General features: G+C 40.1%; 1 protein-coding gene across 2 annotated transcripts in view; it reads left to right on the plus strand.

Annotated features, from left to right (window-relative positions):
• Positions 1 to 5763: 5763 nt before the first annotated feature.
• Positions 5764 to 22004, plus strand: part of NEBL (nebulette) — a 251660-nt gene continuing 235419 nt past the window's right edge. For both annotated transcript variants that reach the window (XM_027744706.2, XM_027744707.2), the window contains exons 1-2: positions 5764 to 6019; positions 7071 to 7165. In XM_027744706.2, the coding sequence (XP_027600507.1) occupies positions 5951 to 6019; positions 7071 to 7165 (164 nt within the window). In that variant the 5' untranslated portion in view covers positions 5764 to 5950. The remainder of the gene's footprint in view (positions 6020 to 7070; positions 7166 to 22004) is intronic.

Here is a 22004-nt window from a genome sequence, read left to right on the forward strand (position 1 = left end):
AAGAAGTGAATTTATGAAAACTCCCCAAAAGTACTAATAATGTATATTTATTCTAAACTCTGTCACTGACTGTGGTAATTTGATTGAAGACTTCCAAATTTCAGACTCCTTTCTATTCAAACACTGGTTTGGGTTCTGCGAGTTCCTCACTTTGGTCTGTAAATGCAACGATAGACTGAATGGCTGAACTGAGGTGCTGGGATCAGTGCGGCTCTGGCAGTGAGGAACACGGCCCTTGCTGTGCTCTGCCTGCACCTGCTTACATTGTTCATTCCTCTCAAACATGCAAGTTTAATGTTAAGGGTGCACAGCACCCCAGTCTCTGATGTTAGAGTACATTACTGAACCTTAAGTCAGGTTGACTGTTTCTGTGTTCCCAACTCACTGAAGACACAATTTACAAAATATTGTCTATATGGTTACAGCTTTCTAGTTGTGCTCATTTGCCTCCATCTCTGGATATACCTGCTAAAGCAGCTAACACTCAAGCGTGTCCTGCCAAGTTCTTAAAACTCCCTGTGTATTGCTATCCACAGAACTCCACCTGCTTTGTGCATCTGAATTATAGAGTGCTTATGCTTCCTTGATGCCAGCTGCTTTTCTGACACACATATATGCACAAAGGTAATAAGATTTGCACCTGAATGAAGTCTTCAATCTACTTTTTGCTCATAAATCAGCTATTCTAAGGTCAAACAAAAACAAATGAGCTAAGTAACAACCTTCTATTCAGGATAATCCAAGTAACTGGCCCATTTTTACTACTCTTTTCTCATTACTTGAAGTGAAATTATCATCCAGGTATTGTGGAACACCCAATTAATAAGGAAAAATCCTGACACCATGCATCAAGTAATAGAAATTTCTGCTGCAACATTAATACTAAGAGAATAAAAGTTCCTTCTTCTAGACAATTCCAGAAGGTGGTTGGGTACTGGAACAGGCTCCTCAGAGAAGTGGTCACAGCACCAAGCCTGTCTGAATTCAAGAAGCGTTTGGACAACACTCTTAGGCACATGGAGTGATTCTTGGGGTGCCCTGCACAGGAGCAGGATTTGGACTCAGTGATCCTGATGAGTGCCTTCCAACTTGACATATTCCATGATCTAGGAGTCACACTGACTCTTCATTAGTATTTTCTCATATATTTGTTACGCACATAGCTATTGTGGGATGTAGTTCGCATGCTTTTTGAGTGAAGAGAGGAGATCCTAAGAACAGAATACACAGCTGCTGATTGACTATCCATTTTTGTTGTAGTATTTCCTTACTCTATTAGAATAATTTGAGTAGGTAAAGATTGAGTAATTTTGAAAATGGATATTGAGACTCCACTGCAAAGTAGATTTTGGATCGTATTGCAGAAAATAATAAAGTTCAACCATTGCTGTTTTTGTTTTGGTAGGAAGCTTTTGTATAGCTGAAGTTGAAAACACACTTTCATCGACTCTTGCATATGAAAGTATAAATTATGCTTTCACAGTACTTAAAAGCATGTGTTTCTGACAGCACCCTGGGTAGGTTTAAACAAGGTCACATTAAAGTTACATTGTTTCTATTTGAAACGTAACTATGAAATTTCTTCTTTCATGGGCTTAAACTGAAGCTCCAACAGTCAAGGGTCAAAAATTGACTGCCAATTCCTGTGCCAACCAATATTTTGGTTCAATGTTTTCTCTTCCTACATAATTTAGGACAGCCACATAATTTCACAAAACCTCTCTTAGTATTATTTATCTGTATTGCAGTACTGCTTAGTGGCTTCATCTGCCAATTCTCCATGCGATGTCTTAACCATGAGATCACCCTGCCACTTAAACACGACACAATGCCCAGTATCTGCTGGAGCTAGAACTCAAGTGTTATGAGTCGGTTACAGCAGTACCCAATATTTTTAGTACATTATCTTAACTTGTTAGTTATCCCACCTTTTCTACCTATTTAAAGAACAGATCAGGTATGAAACATACCAAACAGTATTTTTACAGCAGTCCATCAGGGTCTAAGTACATATTGTAATATTTATTCCAGAAAAATGACTGAATAATGACACTGCAAGTGGGGCATCAGCTGTTAATGGGGGCATTCTACATACAGCATTTTTTTCTATGAAATGTAAATAAATAAATATGTTTCTGAATTAAAAGAAAGCCACAGTCTTTGCCATGAAAAGAAGATACATCACTATGTTCACTTGAACTCCTATTTTGTTCAAAAGGGCCCCATACAACCATAACTTCATGAGCAGACTCAATTTGCAGAAATTTGGGTGAAAAGACAATGTCTTCACGTGATCACCAAGGGTAGTAAACACTTCTTCTGAGCTTTGTGTATGGTTTGTGAAATGCATGGTGACCTGCAAGAGAGAAGCCTTTATTTTCTTGCTATGAAGTTCACTTGATGGCTCCAAGAGGTCTAAACTCCATCCATGGAAGATGGGTTACAAGGGGCCTATTTTGTGGGACAGAAAGCCGAGAAAGTTCCAATAAAGCTTTTAGAAGAACTAGATATAAACCTGAGATCCCTACAAGCCTCTAAGGGTTGTTTCTTCCAAGATGTTGTGAAGTCATCTCCAATAACACAGGGGAACTTTCTAGTGTAACAGTTTTTTTGAAATTTTTCTGTTTCAGGTAAAATTCAGTGAAAACGCCTATCACCATAATGTTTTGGTTTTTTTCTGCAGCACACATTTATATGTTTAGCAACCAAACAAACTGAAAGGAGCACTGAAAACCTTCCTTCTCAAATAAACAATTATAAAATGTAATTGGTGAGGGTATTATCCCATAGAAATAGTAACTTTAGTAATCACTGTTTCACCTAGTCATAATGTTTCTAATGCTGTAACATAGCTGACCCAGAAAGTCTTCTGCACTGGGACCACTGTAGGCATGCTGAAAAAGCTTCTCTTTGCAAGCGTTGCTAATCTGCAATGCTCAGCTATACACTTTTCAATCATCTAGGCTAGATAACAGCCCTGAAATGAACCAGATGACAGAAGTATAATAGCCTAAAATCTTGGGATGCCAATTATAATTTGCCAATACATACCAGTTGGGAATCAATTCTGGAACCTATCTAGAGGTCCATCACCTGCCACAGGCTCCACGCTTGTAGCAGCAGTTCATTGGAGCACAAGGTCTGTGCCCTTCTGCGCTTCATAGTCTTTGGTTTACACCCTCAGAGACAAAGTGGGGCGGTTGTATTTTGCTTTGCTGGACTTTACCACTGCATCATTACCTACTAAGAGAAAGGAAAGGCTGCTGATGAGTAACATTTCACCGCTTTCTCACAGTCATGGGTGAAATAGATTTTTCTCTCCCACTGCTTTGTATAGAGCAAAAGAACCTACTTTTCACTACAGTAGCAGCAGAAAAAAGTTGTAGCTGACAAGGAAAGAGATCTGTAATGCGGAAATGAAGACTGTGATTCAGACACTAATTTCTCCCCCTTGTGAAGAAAGGTAATAAAAGTCAATAAAAGGATCCTGAGACAATGAGAAGTATTGGAATGTTTTCATACTGTCAAAACACTCAATTCAGATATTCCTATTGATTTTACTATTCCATTTTTAATGTTGGTATTTTGGTTAATAGAAGTTTTCCCTTCAAGGATAAGGTGAGAGATTTCATTGAGACCAAGAATAATATCCAAATGACTTTTGTCTTCATGAGAAGGCTTTGATTGTGATTTTAATAATCTGGAATTTCCAAGCCTCTATCTCAAAGACTTCATACTTGCTGTTTGGGTGAGCTGTATGCCTCTAGTTATTTCTAATGGGCTACAGAGACTTTTAATCTACTAGCCATCAGGTTGAATCTTGAATCTAAGCCAAGAAAGGATTAAGTTAGCTAAAAAAGATTTTGTTTTCTATGTAAGTAACAGTCACTGCCTTCTATTTGAGATTAATTTAGATTGGTCTCCACCCCAGTTCCTACTAACCACTTGCTGCTCCCCTATATTGTGTAGCCTTTGCAGGACGGAGATTGCTTACCTGTGTGTTGGGCCTAATTCAACTCAGATGGAACCTTAGATGGGTCCCCAAATGACAGTTCCTGCAGAAAACATTGAGTTACTATGTATTCAAGTTTCCTTTATCAACATACTCAGATGCCTAGCATTCAGAGTTCCTTGAATGAAAGTCATTGTTCACTGCCAGTCACACCACTCAACAGAAAGTGTAAGATAATCTGTGCAGCACAGAGGTAGCAGATGATGAGACTCATTGCATTGGCACTGCAAGGTGGCTGTGCACCTATTCTGTCTGGGAAATCTTTGAGGACAAATTGGTCTTCAGATATTTGTGAAAAATCATCATGCTGTTATCAGTGCTGAACAGTGAGAAGACAGATCTTAAATTCCATATCAAAGCTCATTTGGTTACTAACAACAATAATAAGAAAAAATCTGCTTCAGGATTTTTGAGAACTGCAGATTGCTAGCACTGGCTCTGAAACAGACCAGAATGCAGATCGCAGGAACGGAAACGGAGCTGGTCAGCAGTTTGCCTATTTGCTGCTGCGTGAGACAGCCACAGGAGACAACAAGCATTTCAGGACTGCCTGCAAATCTGCTTTCCTGTTGCTTGCAGCACAGCCAGCATCTCAACATTGCGTTTCATTGGGTGCCAGATATTTCAGTCTAGATGAAGCAGAGGCAACTCTGCAACTTCCATCATGTAATATTTAAAGCCTGATTAGGTGTTTCTCATTTAATCACATATATTATTAATTTCAATGAAATTACTGTTTCTCCCTGCGCCTTTAAACAGCCAGTGCATAAGAGTTGGGTTGCTAAGGCAGAATTATAGCCAAGTATTCCAGTTTAGCCGACTGCATTCTGATTACTTAATAATGCCCAAGTATGTGCAGAATTTGTCCTTGCTGTGCACCACACGGAGTGCTGCGCTACTGAAAAAAACCTCAGAAACGGCTGCGCTGCATTGGCTTAAGCGCTTTCCTCAGCGCGGCTTATATTCCAGGTAGTTAAAGAAGTCCTCGGCGAATTAAAAACGCATGAGTTCTTGCTGTACCGCTCCACAGCGCTGCAGAGCAAGTCAGCAATGACTGCCCACAGCCTGCTCCGAGGAGCGTCATTTGCCATTCTAGCTGCGACTCGGTTGCCCCGCGGGACCGCTGGTGAGACCCGGCGAGACTCAGCCATGGGAAGGCGGCAACACCGCGCCCGAAACCTCATCGGGACACAGAGCTGGGGGAAGGCACAGACGTTCCGCACCCGCTGGAGGGTCCGCGGGGCTGCGGGAGGAACCGGCGAGAGGCCGCGGCCGCGCCCGGCAGGTGCCCGCGGGCGCACTGCCGGGCCTCGGGCCTCACTTCTGGGAGCGACTGAGCTCCCCGGGCCCCGCCAGCGCCGCCGCTCCCCCGCGCTCTCCTCCCTCCCTCCCCCTCACCGAGACACGGAGCCGGCGCCGCCCCAACCAGCCCCGGGCAGGTGCGCCCGGAGGCAGCCGCAGCCGGCGCCCCCCGACCCCGCCACCTCACCCCCTCGCGGGGCGGCTGCGGCGCGGGGCTCGCCCTCCCCTTCTGCCCTCCCCTCGCTGCGGGCCGCGCCGGTGGGCTTGGCTTGGCTTGCGGCTGCAGCGCGGGGCTCGGCGTGAGTCACGCAACCCGCGGCGCGGGGAGCCGAGCGCGCAGGCACACGGGGGAGGCGGCGGGGGCGGGCGGCGAGCGGGCGGGGGCGGCGGCAGCACCGGCTCCCCGCCCGCCCACTCGCACATGCTGCCGAGCCGCAGTCAGCTGGAGCGCCGCTTCCTCCACAGCCGCCGCCGATGACCTCCTTGCCCGCCCGCAGCCGCTGAGGACCCCCCGGCGTCCCCGCCAGGGCAGGGGATGATAGATCGGCCGCCCGCAGCCCCGTCCAGCCCAGTCCGCCGCACCGCAGCGTCGGCCGCCGCCGCCCGCCTGAGCCGCAGCCCGAGAGGAGCCGCAAAATGAACCCCCAGTGCGCCCGCTGTGGCAAAGTGGTCTATCCCACCGAGAAAGTCAACTGCCTGGACAAGGTGCTGGGGCGCTGGCGGGCGGGGACGGCGCCTCCCGGGCGTGCCCGCCCCGCTCCTCGCGGCTCCGGCGGGGCGGGCAGGGCAGGGCAGGGCCGGCGGGGCGTCGGGGCGAGCCGGCAGGTGGCAAACGCAGCGTCTCAGGGGCCGCCGGTGCGCCGACATCCGCGCTGCCCCCGCCGACATCCGCGCTGCCCCCGCCGACATCCGCGCTGCCCCCGCCGACATCCGCGCTGCCCCCGCCGCGGGCGGCAGCCGCCGTGTCACGGCGCTGGCGTGGGGCGAGCGGGGCCCGCAGCGGCCGGGAGCGCCCCTGCTGTGCCCGCCCGGCAGTGACGGTGCCCGGGGCTGGCGGAGGACCCCGCGGTCCCCCTGGCCCCCCGAGGGATGAAGTTGTAGGCGGCCCCCTGTAGTTGTCGGTGCCTCCCCGAGCTGGGGCGGCGGCGGCTGCCCCGCACACCAGGTCCGCCTCGGCGGGGCCGGGGGCCGGGGCAGCGGGGTGGCGGCAGCCACTGGGGGTGTCCCCAGTGATGCTGGTTACCGCCGAGCGTGGTCGCTCCGTAAATAAAAGCAGCGAGGCTGTGACAGATGCGCCAAATTAGCGTCCCCGGAAAGGCAAGGCAAGGCGGTAGAAACCACCGGAGGAAAATGCCGTATTATGTGCTAAATTTAGTGTCTGTGTGGCGTACCAAAAAGCCAGCCGTCACATTAGTGATTTTATTCTCGTAGTATTGCATCCTGAACAAGCAGTGTAGTTTTTTGTTCTAACGAGGCAAAACGTTAAACTCCTGCTTCAGTTATCTTTAAAATAATCCTGGCAAGGTCAGCATGCGGAGGTCTTGGCATTTACCTTACTAGAGAATTTACATTTCTGAGAGTGTTTCAGAAGTACCTTTGGCTTCATGTGAAAGTAATTATTTTGATTTAGTTAACAGAGACCTATGATGCATGGCCAAAATATTGGCATGTAATTGTGTTTTTACATTTACCATACCCTAACACAGCTTTCAAAACATCAGTACCATAAGTAATTCTACTTTACATTTATTTACAGTACTGGCATAAAGGATGTTTCCACTGTGAAGTTTGCAAAATGGCTCTGAACATGAATAACTACAAAGGATATGAAAAGAAACCTTATTGCAATGCGTAAGTATTGTAAATGTCAAGTCTTGCAGAAATGCACATGAAAAGAAAACCTGGCTGTGGATATTGTCAAGTAGGTATTGTCGTGCTGTAAAAACTTAATCTAGAGAGTGCAGTGCAGTCTAGAGCAGTTTAGGATCTTTTCAGATGGAGTATTCTACTTGTGATAGAAGATAAAAATATTTGATTATGATGTGTTTAGACAGAGCTTTAATATCTGATCTCAGGATACAGGTCCTTTCCTCCCAGAAAGTGTTGGATCTGGTGCTGACTCCTGTTACATTCATTATTGGCACGCTGGATTACAGTTGTCCATTATGCTGCTCTCTGTTCAGGGTTATGGACCTGATCAGCATTTTGGAATAAGAAAACAAAGTGCATCTCGCTTGTGTAGTTTACCAGAGACAGTATCGTGTTAGAGATCATGGCAGCCTATTTTTAAAACTGCTATGTTGTTCACATATCTTAGATTTGTAAGCTAGATATTTACAAAATCCTTGCTTCTAGTGCTTCATACTGTTTTGTATTTTGCTAGTCTCTTGGATTTTAATAAAGAAAATAGAATAATTTTGGTTTGATTATATTCTAGTATAATCATGTTGCATTCAACTTTTAGATTTTGTTGTGTGGATTTTGAAGAGTGCTTTGATATTTGGCTTGAAAATACTGCAGAAGAGCATTTTGATACATGTAGAAAAAAGTTGCTTATTGTTCTTTGTACCATGCTCCTAAGATTTGCTAATTGCATTTCAGTATTAAGTTTTAATCTTTACAAACTGTTATAATATGCTTTTTAAGAAGGAAATTTCTCAAGATTTGGAATCAAGTTTGATCTTATATGTTATTTGTATGTTGTTATTATTTTTGCCTTTACCTACTTAAAACATATTTTAAGAGACAGAGTTTTGAAGCTATAGGCATGTTGTAATTTTTTTTCAGAAATATTCTCCTCTACTCACCTTAAAATATTTGTTTGATGTTGAAGTAGACAGTCTATGACTGGCCATAACAGAAAAATTCACAGCATATGTTTATTTCTTCCAGGCTAAAACTGAAGCCAGTCAGCGTCGAAAATATGAGTTTTGTTATAAATCTGCTATGCTGCCAAAACTTGAAACACCTGTTTCAGTGTGCACAGTTGTACTTAGATTGCTTTAGAAGCATATGGAGTTACATACGTACGTTTCTAGCTTTCCTTGTGCTCTACACAGTGGATGAGGGTGACATTAGACCTCTTGTAACAAAGTATGGTCTGTTGCCGGTGTCACCTGCTGTAGAGAAAGCTGTGTAGGAAGGAAGAGTCCTGCTTCAACAGGTGATGTGCTACAAGTTGAGACTAACCTTGAGTATTGGTCCTGGATGGGACTCTACTTGTGATACTAATTTAGTTAAAGTACAGGCTTACATCCTTTGCAGTGATTAAAACTCTGATAGGTTTCTTTTACCTATATTTCTGTGGTTAAATTTTGGTGATGATACTTTGGTTGCTTGATCTGTCCTATGTAATTAGATACTTACTTAATAACACTGTATGTTTACGAAGTCTCCTCCATGCTAATGTGTTGGGGTTTCCATGCTGTGCATATTTAACTTGTGTTACAGGGGAGTTTTTCATATATGTAGTTATGGCATGTGGCGTGCCCTTCTCTTGGTGGATGAGGGGGAGTGAGGATGATGCATGTCATGTACCATTCAGATGCTATTCTTCTGGAAGTTGCTTTAATGAGCTTTGTAATAGTGATCCTTGAAAAAATAATCTCTAGCCTTGAAATGTCTCTCAAACCTGATGTATGAAATGGGAAGAAACAATGTAAAAGTATGAAAGAACTGGGATTTTGTCTCTTAAAGAAGAGAAACTTTAATCATATAATCTAAATAATTTCAAGTATTCTGTGGAACCATGAAGGGAAGACTAATGTGTGCTTTGTGGTTTCAATAACCTTTAATATTCTTTAAAGGAGGGATACTTTTGGAAAACTGTATTTTGAAAATGCAGTTGATTTAAATTTTGACAAAGACCTCTTGCATCTCAAAAGTTACTAATTTGCAAGGCAGACACCATTACAGTATTTCAAATTATGATGTGTCTTATCCAGTTTTCATTAGTAAGAGGCAAATCCATTTTCATGTTAAATGCTGCTTGATCAGAAAATCTCTGAAGAAAAGAATGTAAATTTACTCATACAAACACCTACACTTGACAAAGAGCAATTACTGTTAAGCTGTTTATTGAGGCCATCCATCAATGAGAGTGTGATTTGTAGATAAAAGTGAAGAAGTATACACTAATTTGAATGGGAGAGGAATACCATGAAGTTGTTTAACAGTTTGAGAAGCCGTAGTTAATTTCTTATAAGGACAAGTTTTACAGTTCTGCAGTTCAGCCAGGTGCTATGCATTGCCTGAAACAGGTGAAAGGGCCATTCTTTGTCTCTCTGAATGTGCATAAAAGTAGTAAAAGAAAGGTTAAGACAATTAAAATGTCTTCGATAATCTGATGATTTATCAAATCACAGTGGCTTTGATACAAATCTGACCCCCTATTCCACTTTAGTATCTGCAGATAGAGATTATTAAATACTTGATTAATATATATGGAAATGATAAGAAAAAAGTTGATATTTATATTATTTGCCAAATCAGAGCTGATTCTTTCCAGCTGCAAATAACCAAGATGATGCAAGGAAAGGAATGGCATTTTGGCAACTAGCCATCTGTGTACTAGTTCTCAAGCTTGTTAAATGATTGAATCATGTAGGATGATTATATGGTCACTTATTCTTGTGGATATTTATTTAAATGCTTTTCTGACAGATTCACTAGAGCAAAACACAAGACTATGTTTTATGCAAAATGTAGAAGCTGAAATGCATATTTCTGGAATGTGCTCTCTGCATTAGCTATACCTGCTGATGCAAACAGACTTCCTGCATGTGTGAACACATCCAACAGAGATGTACTTTTTAACTTCTACGAAACCTATTAGTTTAAGCTTCTGCAGACCTGGTATACCCTATTGCCAAAGGCAAACAACATCACTATTGCAATAAATTATTCTGAAATATTTAGTATCTAAAATTTTGCTAATTGCCTGCATACAGGGTAGCTTCATTCAAGTTTTTATTTATGATGTTCACCATATGGAATGATTGCGTAACTTAAAATTTAAATCTACTGTCATCAATCTTAGTGTGGATTATTGACATGAAGAAAAAATCATCACCACTTTATTTTTTTCTAGATTTAATTTCTTTTTAACTTGTACCAGTAGGAAATAGATATGCAAATACATTTGAAATATTGTGATGTTGTTAGAAGAATTGTACTACAGTTTCAATGTACAAGTTCAGTCAAACTTTACATTTTAAGTTACTATGGGAGAAGGATAAAAATATCAAAGTTATTTTATACAGCTTGGAAATGGTAAGAACATGGTACAGCTTTCTGGATAGTCAGATGCGCTGGAAAGTGGAAGCAGTTGCTTTTAATTAATGGATGAATGTGGCCATTAAATGGAATCCATTGTCCTGAAAGTCGAACTTAGATATAGAGGTTTGATTTTAGCTGTGAAACATGAATGAATTTTTTTTCTACCAGTCAGAAAACTTCTAGATGGTGACTAGGAATGTGATGATATTATTCTTACTAAAAATAGCTAGCATTATCCTATTTTTCAGTATTGATTTCATCAGGTGGTTATTTCTCAGTTTGAATATGTCAGGAAGAAAGAAAATGAGTAGGTAAGAAGCAGCAAGAACAGCCCTGAAATCTGATGGAGCGACTTCTAAGTGATGCAGTAAAGAGAGTGCACATAGTAAACAGGCTTTTGTTTTAAAATTCTTCATCTTCAGTTGTTACTGAACAACAACTTATTTAGTGTAAAAGGATAACACTAAGTTTGGGTTGAGGAGGAAGATTTTTTTATGGTGTGGTTAACCTTACAGACAGTCATATGTGGGGTTTTTTCTTCTTTTTTTTTTTCCTCATTTTGGTCTTTTCAGCTTTTTCTGATCATCAGGTTTGATAAAAATTAAGCTATTATATAGGTAAACCCCAAACGTTTATTCTTATAAAAAGAAACAACCCAGAAATTCCCTTGCAAACCTTCCTAGAAGGCAAGGATTAGCATTTTATCACTTTATTAGCCTTATGTATTGAAGACTTTCCTCTTAGGATGTAATATTAAATGAGTAATGCAAATAACAGAATCACTAGAAAAACAGCTGGTAAGGATCTCCACGCAGAGCCAAATACACACCTATGTCTTTTAAGTCCATTATTTCTTTTTCAGCATCCCATCCAGTATTTGAAAATATTTGTCTCTCCTCAGCAATCTTTTCTTTAAACAAAACAGCTCTAACTCTATCCTCATGAATTGTATTTTCTGTTAATTTTTTTTCTTTACCTTCCTTTATACCCAAAGTGTGTGTGTGTGTATACATGTATTGAATTTTTCTCCTAAGTCCCTGTCTTTGCCTTCTTTTTTTTTTTTTTTTTTAAAGCACAAACTATTGTTAAGTCATATTTAGATTGTTGTGGGCTGTGTTTTTATGCAGAATTGCAACCTCAACAGTTGTTATTATCCATTATCTGAGCAGTTAATTGTTCTTGGCTAAGCACAGAATCTTCCACTTGGTTCTCATGGAACTAAATCTCCATTTTTCCCCAGGCTGCTTCTCCAATTTGTCAAATTCATTTTGTATTCTAATTTTGTTCTGTAATGTGCTTACAGCCCCCTCCTATCAACCTGTCAACCCTCCCACCAGAAAGCCTGTAAGCACATTGTAAATTTAATAAGTGTAATCTTCATTTCATCACCCAGGTTGCTAGCTGAAGGCCTGGAAGGGTACTGGGAGCAGTGTGTACCACTGTGGTCTGATGCAGCCTTCCCTTCTGTAGTGAGCAGTGATGAATGAGAGAAACACTTTATCTTCTCTACCTATTTATGGAGTGCTAGATCAAGCATTGAGTTCTGTGTGAGAAATAAAGTAAAATTGTGAGATAAAGTAATCGTGGATATTTATGCCAACTCTGCTTAAATATAAGGGGCAGCTACAAGTAGAGGAAATGTACATTCCTGCTGCTCAGTGCCATGGTATCTTACTTGGTTAGTTGAGTATTCAGCCCAAATTAGTATTGTTGGTATCCAGTAATGAAAAGGAAAGTAGGACAAGAGGCTGAGCCTATTTACTAGAACAATTGAAGGAGCCTCTTAGGCAGAATATTTGAGTCTCTGCAAGGTGTTTGATGCATATCTTTGAACTCTTTCAAGAAGGCACACAAGAACACTTTGTCAGAGTGTTGCTGAATACCGTGCATGAGGCAGATGATAGTTGCAAAGGAGTTACTAAAGAATAATCATCACTGACACTCAGATTTTGAAAGAGTTGGGCTGTTTTTTATTGCTGTGACTGCATCTGATTAATAGGATACAAACCCATTTCTCAGGTTCTATATCAACATGTTCAATTGGCCATGCCCTGATTTCGTGTTTGGTCAAGATCTGCATATGACACCTTACATGCATGGGGGATGTGCAGGGAGAGGACTCTGTGAGCTCCAACAGGTCCCTTGGTTTGCATCGCTGCAAGCTGTGGAGAGCACCATGCAATCCTACAGCTTAGGTGCAGCCAGCCTGCTTCCCTGCTGGTCCAAGTGGAGTAGAAAAACTGCCCCGAGGGAGATAAGTTGTTACCATTTTCTCTCAGAGCAGGTGATATCTCACATTGCATTAAGCCAGTTCTGTCATGTCTGGTCACTGACGTGAGTATAGAGTCTGTGTTTGGAATTCACAGTTTAGTATTTTACCTGTTGGTAAAATATTGTTGTTACCCCCTGTTGTTGCTTCAAAGGGACAGTTAAAATTTAGTATTAGTTAGGATGTTGTTAGGACAAGTAAATAGAAAATATACAAGTTAATATAATACATTTTATTTTACTTTATTGAAGACTGCACTAAACATAGAAATCTTTCCTATGTGGAATCCTGATCTGTTGCCAGCTTATGTTATTCACTCAAGTAAATATGTGTTTTTAATATGTGTGATCACTGGTCATTGTAGACAGCAGACAGTTTTTCCAAGGAAGAACATGTGCATATCCTCAGCACCTGTAGTCATAGCGTATACTGCACATATATTCTCAGGGGACTATGTTTTCTGAGATACAATTTCAGTAGTTGGGTTTTTCTTTGCTTGCTGTTCTTTTAGCCACTGTTGATGCTCAGGATAATCTTGATTTTTCTTACTATTTATGTTACTGGCTGTTACTTTCTCTACTCAGTCCTAAAGACTGATGAAGTTTATTTCATTATACTTACTAAAATATTTAGGCAACAGAACAATAGATGAATTTTGTGATTCCAAATCATTTACTTATTTGCATTGCATGGCTTGAGCTTTGGAAGAGGTAATAACCAGTTGTAGCAAGCCTGTGAAATCTTGATGGTATGTTTTGATAATAGCTTTGTGATTTTACTGTTTGAAGTTTCAAATGTTCTGAACAATAGAAATTCCCATCATGTTTGCCAAAGAACTTAAGAAAAGTATTTTCACCTGGCTGAATATGAGGTTCTGTGCAGTTCTGCTGGTGTTGGTAGCAAATAAACCTACTGACTTTATACTTTATAAAGCTTGAAGGAAAATAAGTGTATGTTGCAGTCTTTCATATAGTTTTGAATTTTCATAGTCGGTGATGCCAGTAGAGAATGACACATCATGTCTGTCAGCTCAGTGTCAAGAAGCATGTTTTTCTGTTTACATATAATATCAGTGGAAGCTTACTGTAATTATCCAGACAATGCACAATCTTGGCTGAGTGGTCAATTAATCTTATTTTTGAAATTTTGAATATTGTGGGGTGCTTATAGAAGCCTTGCTAAATTTAGAGATTGTAGAAGTTACACTGAGGGCAGTGTTAGGCTGTGTGAAGTTGAGGTTCTTTGAAAAGGAGATGATAGGCAGGACTCTAAGGGAAAAGTTTGCTGTAGGAAGAGGTGAGTGAAGTACTTGCTGAATAACTGGTCTACCTCAACATAAATGACACCAACCAGTTCATGCTGCCTCTAGTTATGTCATCTCACATTGCAGCTTTTTAAAAACCAAGTTAATTCTCCTTGATTTGCAGCTCAGTCCATTTCTTCTCTCTTTGCCTTTCTCTGTCTTATGATGTTGGAGTTGATGTTGCATCAGAGTTGACCAAGCTATTTTCTTTTGCTTTCTCTTCATGATGCCTGTGTAACGTTTATTTGTACTAGGGAGAAAAGTCTGGATGATGAGTAGTGCAGAATTTTTAGTCTCTTATATTTTCTCCTCCCCCTGTCTCTCCTGTTTCCCGTCCTCCTGTTCTTGGCTGTACTGCAATTGTGTGATGGTAGCTGATCCCATAACATCTTAATATGAGGAGGGCACAAAAATGTGTGATCAGTGTCACTCTTGAGAGTAGACTACAGAGCTTAGTTTTAAAAATGAAAAACTAATTGTAATTTGGCCAGAAGTCATTTAAGCATATGTTGCAAAGGCTTTTCTGGGAAGTGCATAGCTACTCTTTAAGGAGGATTTCTTAAAATCTGTATGAATACTTTGTCCACACTTCACAGTTTCAAAAATTCACACTAGTTTTTTTCCCCCCTGAGGAGAGCAAATGTTTGGAGGTAGTCCATCATGTTCTGCCTCTCTAAATGGCAGAATTTTTCACACAGGTGTATTGGTGTAATGCCAATTTCACAGATTTAAAAATAAAGTTGTGCTGCATTTTAATTTAGTTAATTATACCTCAGGTATTTTTTTTTAACTTGGCAAACTAAGTAGTAATAGCTGTTTTTGTTTTGTTCTGTTCCAGTTTTGACTCTGGAAGAATTCAATACTTGTAATGCAATTCCTTTTGAAATAAGAAAACTATAAATAGAAATACTTAGGGAAAGATTTAAAAGAAAAAGGATGCTAATTTCAGACAACTAAAATGTGAGTGGCTAAGTTTGTGGAGGGGAAAAGTGGTACAAGGAAATAAATTGCCTAAATAAAAAAGCACGGGCTATTTCTGCTGAACAGTGTAGAGTGGCATACATTCAACACAGTAGGGTATTCCCATGTTGCATAGCACTGGTTGTGTGAATCTGCAAATGGAAGAGGGAAGAGGTTTCGGGCTGAATTTGCCGGTAATACAGAAACAAAGGGGCCAGTATGAAGATTTCTAGCAGCAGAAGTGCTCAGTAAGTGGTTGACTGGGTGATGATTGACAGCGTTAGAACTTGCAGCACGCTTGGTGTGTTGATGTAAGGGAGGTGGCAGTACATGTTTTAAAGAACCTGCCTGAAAATATATATGTCAAAAACTGACGCTTCCTAGAAGACTTAGGGTTATTTCTTCTGAAGCTGCTGTTTGTGTTTGATGGAGTGATGTTAGTGCCTCTGTTAATGTTAGTATTTGATGGGTAGTAGAAAAATGATATTGATGGGGGGTTGAATAAAGAAAGGAATGCCTATTGGAAGAATCTTGGTTCAAAAAATATTATCTAGATGTATTTGATATAAATTTTGCTATAACGTAGGAAGGTCTAAGAGTTATATTTTGAAGTGGTTGATAGGAATTTATCAGGCTATCAGAAAAGAGAGAAGTTTGTTACAGCAGTTATTAGCATAAATTGTTTAAACACTGTTGCGTCAGCACAACATTGTTAGGAGGAATGGAGAAAGGGAAAACCAGTCTGGAGGAAAAAAAAGTATCAAAATATATCTGTGTAGAAGAACAGTATTTTCTGAAATATGTGAAATGGATTGACACTTCTAGTAAATGAGATAAATTATGAGAAACTTAACACTGATGATGTATCTGCTTACACAAGAGGAAAGAAGAGTATGCATGCAGAGAAAGCAAGGATAGATGGAAAAGAGAAATAATTTATAAAAATGTTTGTTGAACTTTTCAGTTGACCAATGGCAGACTATATTTCTGAAATGGTTGCACTTTTGAGTATTTGATTAGTAGTGGGCTGCTATCATGGTGAATCATGTCATGAGCTTTTGGCTTATTTTGATCTGAAGGTCATAAGGGAGATTAAACAGGCATTCCCAGATACCTCACTATTTATACTGTTGTGTGGCTTCTATTATAGTTGTGTCAGGAATGCTGGAAATCCTTATTAACAAGAGTGGAAGAAGCTGGAAGAAAAAGGAAGACCAAGTAGATGAGCTTGAATTGAGTTAATGGTCAGTGTGCTCCATGAAATTCTTCTCCATGCAGCCACAGAATATTCGCTCAGTCTGAGTTCCATTAATTCTACCATTATTTTACTGATAAATGAATATTCAGAATAGGAAATATTGTTGTTATATGAAATGTGATCTGGTTTATTGCCACCGCAGGTACTGAAGACTTCATCCTACTTTGTGGAACTTGCAGTGAAGTGATTGTTATGAAGTTATGAATTAATGAGTAATATAATGACAACTGGAAAAAAATAGTTTCTCAATTTTATGCCCACTGAAAAATATTTCTGTACACTGAGCTAGGCTACCAAATTAATGTCCCTAGGAAGGTGAAAAGCTCGAGGGGAAACTAAGAAGTGCAGTGAGAGTCATGTGAAAATGAGAACAGCACATATGATTACTTTTTCTGATAGTCTAATTCAAGCAAGGGTAGATTGTAAACTTTCTTCTTCTTTTCCAGTGAGATGAAGATGGATATTCTTTTGAGCAGTGGTAATTTAAATTGGCACTGTTAACCTTTGGCATTTATGAATTATGAGCAACTCAGCATAGGCAAAGATTTACCTTTGGAGTTTGTCTTGAAAAGTAAGAGACCATCTGGTTCTGTAGGCTACTAAACTGCTTCAGTACCTAAGGATATTTTTGTAAAAATTGAAAAACCTAATAATTCTTTATAAATAGGGCTTTCTCTGCTAGTTACTTCAGGAAGTTTGGAAAGACATTCTGAAGTCTGAATACAAGCTGGTCAAGCCTTGTATTAATTCCTCTTTGTGTTAATGACCTTCTTTCAGGGTGACTCTTGTCTTTGTGGAGCTGAAACTTGAAAGAGTAGCATTCAATTTCTTATACTGATTAAATGCTTAACTTTCATGACCATGCTACTACTGCTGTTTTAAACCTCATTTGGGTCAGCAGCAGGAGTTTCTCTTACTGCCCAAAAGGCAATGATAGATTATGTTTCCTGTACAGAATAATACTGTGTATGCAATATATTAAAAAAAGGAAAATTTAAGCTTGTCAGGTTGGGTATGGATGTGAAGGATATTGTAATGTGCTTTTAGAAGTTGAAGGAAACAGGATAAAAGTGGTTGTTTTTATCTAATTACTTGTTTCACCCAGAGGAGAATGGCAGCTCCTCTTTTTTTCATAGCTTTCTTTTTTCACTTCTGTTCTGTTTGGAGACATAGGCTCTGACGGACTGAGTTTGGTGAGCAAACAGGCCCTTTTGTTTTCCTCTGCTGTTTTTCCTTCTGCACTGGCAAAGCCAGATCTGACACTGGGCTGTTTCGTGTCAGATCTCCACAGCAGGTTTCTGTTCTCCATTGCAGGCCTCAGGTGTGTCAGTAATTCAGCATCTGATGTGCTGTGACCGCTGCCCATGGGGTGAGAGACAGGTGTGTCTCCCTTGTGGCACTGTTTGTAAACATCTTGGGTATCATGTGTAAATGTTTAAGGGTCTCTTTGATGTGTATCTTCAGAAAGGCTGCTACAATAAGGCCGTACTTCACAACTGGGATAAGAGATACTAATACATGCAGTTAATAGTAACTATAACAGCTTATACCAAAGAAATCAGAGCTGGACGTTCAGTAACAGACTTATAACAGATACTTAAACTTGATAGTCTAGTAGATTAATAAGTAGTTTCATAATAATAATTAATACTAATTAGTTTTGTCCCAGTTATATATTTTTTTTCTTACTAGGAGATGTTTTACATGAATTTGCAAGTTTCAACTTTTTTTTTTTTTGTGGTAGGAATCAGTATTTTATCTGCATTGGTTTTATAGTATCAGAATACTTATAAAGTATTTCAATATAGATCTACCTTATTTTGAATTGTATTCTTTACCTTCTATTGTTTGTGGTTCTTGTATGATTTTTCTAGAAGGTTTTGTCTCAAGGTCTAAAATTGATAATGTATCAGCCGAAGTTTTTGGTCTTGCAAAATCACAGTTCTGTAATCCCGTATATGATGAATATATTGCTAGAGTAGAGACTTCAAGCATAAAGTTATTAAAAATTTGTAAGAAACATATTTTATTCCATGAATGATGGTTCTTCTGCTATATGTTTTTGAGAGAAACTTTTAAGAGAAAAGATACTCTCTTATTTGCACAGTTGTTTTTTCTTACCCAAGATACAGACTAATGTCAATTTATGTTGTGTTACCAGGAACATCTATGTCTCTATGTCCCATATATAAAACAAAAAGAAAGATACTGCTCTGACTAGTATCCTGATAGTTTTAATTTAGGGAGATTTTAAATTGTCTCCTTGGTACTTTGTTGTTTTTTGAGAGTAACATGACCAGTAATGTCTTTGTACATCTTCCTTTGCAACATAACCTGCATAGCAAGTGTGAAAGTTAAGGTTAAAATGATTCCTCTACTTTTCCTCACAACTATATGCATACCTACTTTCACATGAACCAATTTTTTTTTAATTCTAGACTTGAAAAATACACCTGTAAATGCTAAAAAAACAACAAAAAGAAGGTATTGTTTTCCCACCCTTATTGCATATTATTTGAAACATATTTATTCTGGAAAGAACTCTATTGGTCATTTCAGTACGTATATTGCTTGTAACTTTTATTTTTTGGGCAGTTAAGGTCAGTGAGACAATTTAACAGTAAATTGTCTAACAGATTTTTTTCCATTGTAGTGTAACTTGTGAGAATGCTTATGTTAATTTTCAAAAGTTATTTTTCTAAAGCAAAATAAGGTAAAAAAATAATCTGGCATTTTCCTTAAAGAAATGAACAGCACTGGAAGCCTTCATGGCACCATTTTCTTATCTGCTATCAAGCAACTATACTAAAAAATCATCAGTTTTGGTCATAGTAAATTAAGTAGTAGATGGGCAAGAGCTGGGAAAGCTGCAGCATTTAGAAGTCTACAAATAGCCAAGGAACTATCAATTTCCCAAAAGAAGCGATGGGATTATTTTTGAATAGGGGAAGCTTAATCACACCTTTTAGTATGTGGAAGACACTGGATACGAAACCAGCGGGTAATGTTAGAAATATACATCTGAGCTGAAAAGATTTTTCCATATGCCACAATGTTCATGAAGGCTGTGCTAAGTAGAGCTTCATAAACAATTCTGTTGATCCATAGGAATTCATGTCATCTGTGTTAGCCTTGCAATAGAGGTGGGTGAAAAGCAGAAAATACTTGCTGTTCCCATAAAAAATCAGACCTTAAAGTAGGAATGCACTGAACACACAAAAGGAAAAGATCCCTCAGAATCAGAATGTCATTTGTACTGTCATTTTAAAAGTGAAACACTTGAAGAACACTATCCCCAATTATATAATTTGTTTGTGGAGTGCCTGTTATTGTCATAGTTGAATACTTTTTACCCAGGGAATGTTATTTATATGAAGGTGATGGGCCAAAGTATTATAAAACAGTACATGTCTCTGATGGGGGGCTAGAATTCATGTCCTGGAAAACTATTTTGAGGACTGACAAGTAAAAGTGAGGCCAATTGACAGCCTTGTCTTAAGTGTAGAGTAGTGAAGGAAGTTTGAAAGAATTAGATAATCAAAAATACCTTGTGAACTGTAGTATGGTGGTGGCTTTTTTTTTCAGACATTACATTGAGGGAGACCTTTTAAAAGTTAAAGATGCTTTTTAGATGGGGTTGCAAATAGTCATCTTACAACTGTTGCTTGTATCTTCTAAGCTTCTCTTATGACAGGAAAACAGTAGTGTAGATGGTGTGTCTGAAAAGTAATAGAAAAAAATAATTGAAGTAGACCACCACCTACTCTACATTCTGTTTTCTCAGTGGAAGGAATCAAGAAATACAGACTTTTGTACTTTCTTCAATGTTCAGTTTGTCACCTTTTCCCAGCAGAAGAGACATACTCAGTGGAATGTCCTGTGATTTGATTTCATTTGTGCTATAAGTAGAGCAGCTTTTATTGACCTTACAAGAAGATGTACACATTAGGATAGTGGATTATGTCACTAATTTATATTTTGACTGACAGAAAATATTAAGACTCATAACCACTTCTGTAAGACAAGCAATATGTAAGGCAGTGGGGAGAGAAGTACTTACTGCACAGTACCACTGGCACAAAGCAGTGGTATATTAAAGTGCACTCCGGGTGAAAGAGGGGAGGTACAGAAAAGTGACATTCTAGGAAGACTGGGGTATGGACCAAATTGTCACTGCAGGAGAATCTAGAATGGAAAGGGCTCTACAGATATTATATGTTCTTTAAATGTTTAAAATGTTTAAAACAGGCAGAAGAACTTAAAAGCCATGATTGAATAAAGCTGGCAAGTTTTCCCTTCTGCTCCATCCACACAGGTTGTTAAATGATTCTCCTTGCTGTGGTAGTAGAGAGCCTGCCAGGAGTGCATTAAGCATCGTGATTAATGTCTGTCACATGTTTGTTCTCTCATCTTCTCCCCAGCAGGTGGTGTGTATATGCAGTGTATTTTTTTTTTTTTTAAGGTTTAAAGAAAATAAGACTCTTTGCAAAAATGCATATATGCATAAAAGGAGGCAATGTCCAATAAGTGGAACATGTGCTTGGAGCAGAAAGGGCTTGTGATGTCCCTGAGTTCCTGAAAACTGGACTGAACAAGGAACAAACTGTCTCCAGGAAGGTTCTGTCTCCATTGCAGCTGATTTCTGCTCTTGTTCTAGAGATTTCTTGTGAGCCAGAAGTAGTAAAATAACAGTCTTCCTTAAGATTGGGTTAAGACTGGAGGCAGCCTGGGCTGTGGCAACCATGCCCTGGTGAATTCATGATCTCAAGGAGCATGGGCCTGGCAAGGAGCAGTCATGGCTGAGCAAGGATCTGCTCCTCACGCTGAGGAGTAAGAACGAAATGCGCAGCCGGTGGAGCAGATCTTTGTGGTAGCAATGTTAAGGCACATCCAAGACAAGGCAGTGATCTGAGACAACCAGCATGGCTTTATTAAGGGCAGATTGTACCTGACCAATCAAGTGTCCCTCAGGACTCTATTTTGGGATTGATGCTCTTCATCAATGACATAGACAGTAGATCGAGTGCACCCTCAGCAAGTCTGCAGATGACACAAAGCTGAGAGGTGCTGTTGACACTCCTGGAGGACAGGATGCATCCAGAGGGACCTGGGCAAACTTGAGAAGTGGGCCGATGAGAACCTCATGAAGTTCAACAAGGCCAAGTGGAAGTTGTTGCAATTGTGTCAGGGCAATCCGAGACATGAGTACAGACTGGAACAAAAACTCATTGAGAGCAGGACTTGAGTTCATTGGTGGATGAGAAGCTCAACAAAAACCAACAGTGTGCACCTGCAGCCCAGAAAGCCAACCACATCCTGGGCTGCATCAAAATAGGAGTGACCAACAGGTCAGCTCAGGTGATTCTCCCCCTCTACTCTGCCCTCATGAGACCACACCTGGAGTCCTACATCCAACTCTGGGGTCCCCAGCACAAGAAAGACATGGACCTGTTGGAACTAGTCATGATCAGGGTGCTGGAGCACCCCTCCTATTAAGAGAGGCTGAGAGAGTTAGGGCCATTCAGCGAGAAGAACAGAAAGCTTTGGGGAGACCTCATTGTGACCTTCCAATACTTAAAGGGAATTTACAAAAAAGAGTGAGAGTGCCTTTTTACATGGGTAG

This window comes from Pipra filicauda, unplaced genomic scaffold (genome assembly GCF_003945595.2).
Source record: "Pipra filicauda isolate LSUMZ 115617 unplaced genomic scaffold, ASM394559v2 scaffold65_size3143899_pilon, whole genome shotgun sequence".
NCBI lineage: Eukaryota > Metazoa > Chordata > Aves > Passeriformes > Pipridae > Pipra > Pipra filicauda.